Source organism: Geotrypetes seraphini, chromosome 9 (assembly GCF_902459505.1).
Source record: "Geotrypetes seraphini chromosome 9, aGeoSer1.1, whole genome shotgun sequence".
Classification (NCBI taxonomy): domain Eukaryota; kingdom Metazoa; phylum Chordata; class Amphibia; order Gymnophiona; family Dermophiidae; genus Geotrypetes; species Geotrypetes seraphini.
Genome location: NC_047092.1, coordinates 152,861,626 through 152,867,625, shown reverse-complemented (window position 1 = coordinate 152,867,625; position 6,000 = coordinate 152,861,626). Strand labels below are relative to the sequence as shown.

Here is a 6,000-nt window from a genome sequence, read left to right as displayed (position 1 = left end):
ATTCCGTTCAAAGGGGTGCCTAAAAATTTAAACTGTAGGTAAATTGCTTGTATACATTTATACCTAAAGACTAATGTGCACACAATTGACTAGAATGCATTAAAAAAAAAACCCAACCAAACCCATGGTGTGTGAAAAATCATCTTCTTTGGTACATGCCATACTACAATGGACTTTCATTTTAATCAGGCATTTACCCTTAAAAAATTTCACATCTCTATACATTCCCTCAAACAATTACAATTATACTTGCTAAATCATAGCTTGTAACAACATTTAGTGACTTTCTGCTCAACAGACATGTATTTATTGGCATACAAGAGTTAAACTTTTAGAAAAACTTACATCATGGAATGGTAAAATTTCACAATGAAAGGAGAAAAATCATGTGCATCTTTTTACATATTTGAATAAAATAGTCATCAAAGATTATATGAAGGAAAATAGATGAGAAATTCAGATTAGCAATGGTAAATTGGGGGAATCCTGCCCTTACAATAAAAAAAAATACAGTACAGACATGAAAAAGTTTCAAACCAAATGGAGAAACATTCAAGTTTCTTGATGTACCTCACTTTAGTAAAGTGTTTTAACAAGAAATGAAAAGCAAAACCAAAAAAGCCTTTGAAAACAGGCCATTAGTCAAACTTGATATTCCAAGTAAAGGCATCAGTTTCACAAAACTGTGATCTAAAGTGGCACTGTGTCATTTATTTTGACATCAGAACCTGTTAAGCTTTCAGATTCATCTCCAGTAATCTGAAGATCTACATTAGATTACCCTTCAGGCAATCAGGGAAAGCTGTCAATAACAGCTCAAGATTTAGATACATACATGTAACTCTCTGTAAACCTACAAGGTAAGTCACTTTCTGTAAGACACCTTCAACCTCAGTTTTAATAGTGATCAATATAACTGATTTACTAGTTTACAGCAAGTTACAATAAAAACAAACAACCCCAGCTCCTTTGCACTTGTGATAATTTCTTCTCATCAGGTATGTTATAAAATGTTATGCAGACTACCTCACATTATTACTCAGTTGTGCAAGATATTCACGTAGCTCTTTAGCAGCCTGGAATCGACCATATCGTTTCTTTGGATTGGCACATTCATCCAGTAAGGCCTCAAGTCGGCCATCTTTGGCGATTTCTGTTGGAGGGTCATGCAGAAGTCCTCCAGACGTGCCATGCCAGGTGGCATGTTTCGATAACAGATTCTGACAGATAGCATAGTAATTGTGGTCCACAGTTGTACGTGAACAGAGAACTTCTTTTGAAAATGAAAGGCATGCTTCCTTATCACAGTCATCAAATTTGCTTTCATACCAAACATCCCAATTTTCAGGTTTATCTACAGAACAAAAAATAATAAGAAATTAGTGAATTTCTCTGTATTATCTTACATAAACCACACTCAAAGTTTGTGAAAATAACTGTGCTCAGATCAATATTTAAAAACAAAGATGTGGTGGGAGTGACTGGGGGGAGGGGGGTTTGTTTAACATACGTTTTTGATTACTGATAATTATTATTTTTACATAGCTATTAGGTATTACAACAATATCTCAGATACCATCCTAAAAAAGCTGAAGGACTGGCACACTGAAAAGATGTACATTTGGTTAAGACATATGTAAAAAATTTATGTTCACCTGATTTTTTTGTAGAGTCAAGTCAATAGTAATAAAATCAACCATCAAAGCCAAAAAATGAAGCAAATGAAAGTTACTATATATGCTCAAATATAAACTGACCCAAATATAAACCGAAGTAATAATTTTTCCCCCAAAAAAATAGGGGAAAAAAGGTTGACTCGAATATAAACTGGGGTGGAGGAGGGGGTTGTTAATATTCAAGTGATCCCTTCCCTGCCAGGCTCTGCACATCTCTGCATCCTATCCCCCCTATCTCCAGATGCGTTGCAGGCTTCCACTGGACTTCCAGTAAGATCTGGTGGTCCAGGACAAGAGGGATCCCTCCCGCCTCCTGTCCTAGCCAACTCTTAACTCACTTCTCTCCTGCCTACTCCCCAATTAATAAAAAGCTTATCTTTAAAATGCCTGTGGTCTAGCAGTGAACCGGGGCAGGAACAATCTTCCTATGCTCCTGCACTGTGCAGAGCCAGAATCTGAATGTCTTCCGCAAGTTGATTACAGGAACTTATGGCAGCCACATAGTGGCTCTGCACGGGGCAGGAGCATAGGAAGATTGCTTCTGCCCCAATTCACACCAGGGATTTTTAAAGATATGTTTTTTATTAATCAGGGAGGCAGGAGGGAGGCAAGAGTTGTTAGATTCGGCCAGGACAGGAGGGATCCCTCCAGTCCTGGCTGCGAGATCTTACAGCAGGCCCGGTGGAAGCCTGCAACAGGTCTGGGAGAGTGGGCGGATGGGTGCTGACCTGAAAATAAACCAAGACTCCCATTTTTGAGCCATTTTTTGGCTCATAAATTTCGGTTTATATTAGAGTATATACAGTACTACATTTTAAACAAAACTAGTATATACTAAAAATGAAAGTGTACATGGCGCACAGCTCATGGCATATTGCTCATATTCAAAGCTTAATTTTACTCCACAATTTTTGGCATCCCCCGTGAACATACTAATCTTTAATGCAGGTAACACATTTAATTGATTACTACAAAACCAATACACAATTTGTAATACATTTCTAATGGCATAATACATCTGTGACTAGTTTTCAAGAGGCTTACTACCGTGTTTCCCTGAAAATAAGCCTTAGCATGATTTTCAGGGTAGGTCTTAATATAAGCCCTATCCGCGAATATAAGCCCTAGTCGCCAGCAGTAGCAGCGCTTCCCCCTCTCCCCCTCACATTCAAACCGTGAGACAAAGAAATACCTTATAACAAACCAATCTAGACAGGCTGCTTCGTGGCCTGGGCCATTCCTCTGCTGCATTGCTGATGATGTCATCAGTGATGCAGTAGAGGAACGGCCCAGGCCATGAAGCAGCTTGTCTAGATTGCTGCTGACGTTGCTGGTTATAAGGTATTTCTTTCTGTCTCACGGTTTGGATGGGAGAGATGAGTCAGCGGAGGGAGGGATGATGCGCGGCGGCAGGGATAGAACGATGTTATACAGGGGATAGAAGTTGCGGGGGATAGAAGGGAGGGTTAGAAGCTGCAAGGGTTCTGTTGCACAAGGGAAAGGAGAGAGGGATATAAAGAGACTGCAAAAGGGGATGGGTGAGAGGGGAGCAAAGATGCTGCACATGTGGGGGAGAGAAAGGAAATAGGAAGAATTGGGGTGGAGGAGAGGAAGGGAGAGATCATTGTACATGAAAAAAATAAGACATTCCCAAAAATAAGACCTAGAGCCTCTTTTGGGCCCAAAATTAATATAAGACAGTGTCTTATTTCCAGGGAAATAGAGTACTAGTTTTATAAATAGCACAGCTATTGAAAACTAGACACAAATGTAGTTAAATGGAAATGCAAAACCACCTTCAGCAAGAATCTGGGATGTGTACTTCAAATGACCTTATCATGCAATATCTGTGTATATGGTTATTGCAAACCAAAGCTTGAATTTCTCCTATTCTTCTAGCAGAAGTGATAGTGACAAGAAACAGTGGTTTCCAAATCACATACTTCAACTCCATCTGTTCCATAGCTTCAAATGGAGAATTAATTAGGGTCTGGAAAATGAGGTTAAGATTCCATGCTGACATCAGTGCATCGAATCAAAGAAATGTCATCCATACTATCATGAAAAACAGATATTGCTGCTAAGTGCGTCTTAATTGAATTGTAAGAAGATGTGACAGGTGGAATGTGATGAAATGCACACCAAGAAATTAATCTGTGCCACTTAGAAGCATAAGACCGCTTTGTTGAGCCTGCTCTGAATACCATAAAGTTGTGAACTACCTCAGGTGGAAATAAGTCTGTATTCCCTATTGAGGGCACAGTAGACAAGACGCTAAGTTGAGCGAGTTGAGACCGGGGAGCAGATGATGGACTTCGTCTTGTGAAATCAGATTAGGAATTTTCAGAAGGATGTTTGGTGCAGAGCTTTGTTCAGGAGGACTGAATACGTTTCCTGTCTGGGCCAATGTGGCAATAAGAATAAGATGTATAATGTCTCTTTTTGTTTCTGTACTGTTTGTTGATCAATGGTATTGGAGCATATGTATGCAAAGAGAAGATGGGTACTCCACAAAATTTGAAGTGCATCCCTCTGCTAGTCTGTTGGGAGCATCATGCTTGGAACAGAATTTGATACATTTGGCATTCTGTGGGGATGCAAACAGGTATATAGACAGTATTTCCCATTTCTAGAAAAGGTCTTGCCTAATCAGTCTTTAATGACTATTCATGAGGAGCTAATTTCCTTCTGAGCCTGTCTGTGGTTCGGTGTGAAGTATCCTTGAAGGATACTATTGAAAGAGGAGATTTAGGGAGTCCCAATAGAAAGGTTTCAATAATAGTGAAAGAAAGCCAGGAGTGTTTAAGGGGAAGACAAAGTAAGAGACTCACATTTTCCCTGTCATCTACTCAACAGTCTGTAGCTACAAGGAAAACCAGAATTCGAAGTGTCTGTACACAAATGCTAGAAGCCTAAAAAGTAAAATAGGAGAGTGAGTATATATAGCACTGAATGATGAGGTAGATACAATAAGCATCTCAGAGACCTGATAGGAGGACAATCAATGGGACACTGTATTACCTGGGTACAAATTATATCACAAGTAGAGAGCAGATCAAATTGAAGGGGGAGGGTTGCACTATATGATAAAGAGAGAATTGAATCAAACAAAATAAACATTCTGCATGACATAGATAGCAGTGTGGAACCCATATGATAGAAATTCAATGTGTGAAGGTAAGAAATATAAAGGTAAGGTTTTACTACAGTCCCCTAGGACAGAATGAGCAGATGAGGAAATGTTTTCAGAGATTAGGACAGCTGGCAAATTGGGAAACAGTATATAAATGGGTGATTTCAATTGCTATCCTATTAAATAGAGACCAAAGAGAGTGTTTAATCAAAACTTACATATACACACTTAGCTCAGAACAGTTTTATATGCATTTATTCACATACTTCAAGCAGTCATAACTAGAAAAAACAAAAATAAGTGGGGGAAAAAAAAATGACCTCAAGTTACGCTTCATAGGTCTGAAAAAACTCCACTCCTTAAAGGTATGGCTGACATTTAGAAGAACTCAAAAAAACACCACCAACAGCAAAGTTGCATCCAGTGACATATAGAGTACACTTTTCTCAATAACTTCAGTACTTATCTGTTCTCTTCAACATGTTCGTCTAAATTTTCACTTCCTCTGGACCCACAGACAGAACCTGAAAGGGAAATCCCTATTTCACCGATGGCTGTGTCAGGGGTTATTATTCAAACATCAACATTGCCACTTCACAATCAGAACTCTCACGTCAACATGGTGTGAAGGCATGTCCAACATTTCTCCCTCTTTCACGCCATTTTGGAGTGAGTTTTGATCATGAAGTGGCAATGCCATCCGCCTTGGAGGTTAGCACCAAAGAAAAGGATCTAGGTGTCATTGTAGACAATGCGATGAAACCTTCTGCCTAAAGTGCGGTGGTGGCCAAAAAAGCAAACAAGATGCTAGGCATGATTAAAAAGGAATGTTAACAAGGCTAAATGTTGTAATGCCTCTGTATTGCTCCATTATGTGACCTCACCTGGAGTATTGTGTTCAATTCTGATCGCCTTATCTCAATAAATAGTAGAACTAGAAAAGGTTCAAAAAGAGTGACCAAGATGATAAAGGGGTTGAACTCCTCTCGTATGAGGAAAGACTAAAAAGGTTAGGGCTCTTCAGCTTAGAAAAGAGATGGCTGATGGGAGATATGACTACAAAATCTAAGTGGTTTAGAATGCATACAAGTGGATCGATTTTTTTTACTCTGGCAAAACTTACAAAGTTACAGGGAAATACTTTTAAAACCGATAGGAGGAAATATTTTTTCACTTAGAGAATAGAAGTTC

General features: G+C 39.0%; 1 protein-coding gene across 2 annotated transcripts in view; it reads right to left on the bottom strand.

Moving 5' to 3' along the window:
* Positions 1–280: 280 nt before the first annotated feature.
* Positions 281–6,000, bottom strand: part of DIPK2A (divergent protein kinase domain 2A) — a 76,138-nt gene continuing 70,418 nt past the window's right edge. For both annotated transcript variants that reach the window (XM_033958492.1, XM_033958491.1), the window contains exon 3: positions 281–1,354. In XM_033958492.1, the coding sequence (XP_033814383.1) occupies positions 1,023–1,354 (332 nt within the window). In that variant the 3' untranslated portion in view covers positions 281–1,022. The remainder of the gene's footprint in view (positions 1,355–6,000) is intronic.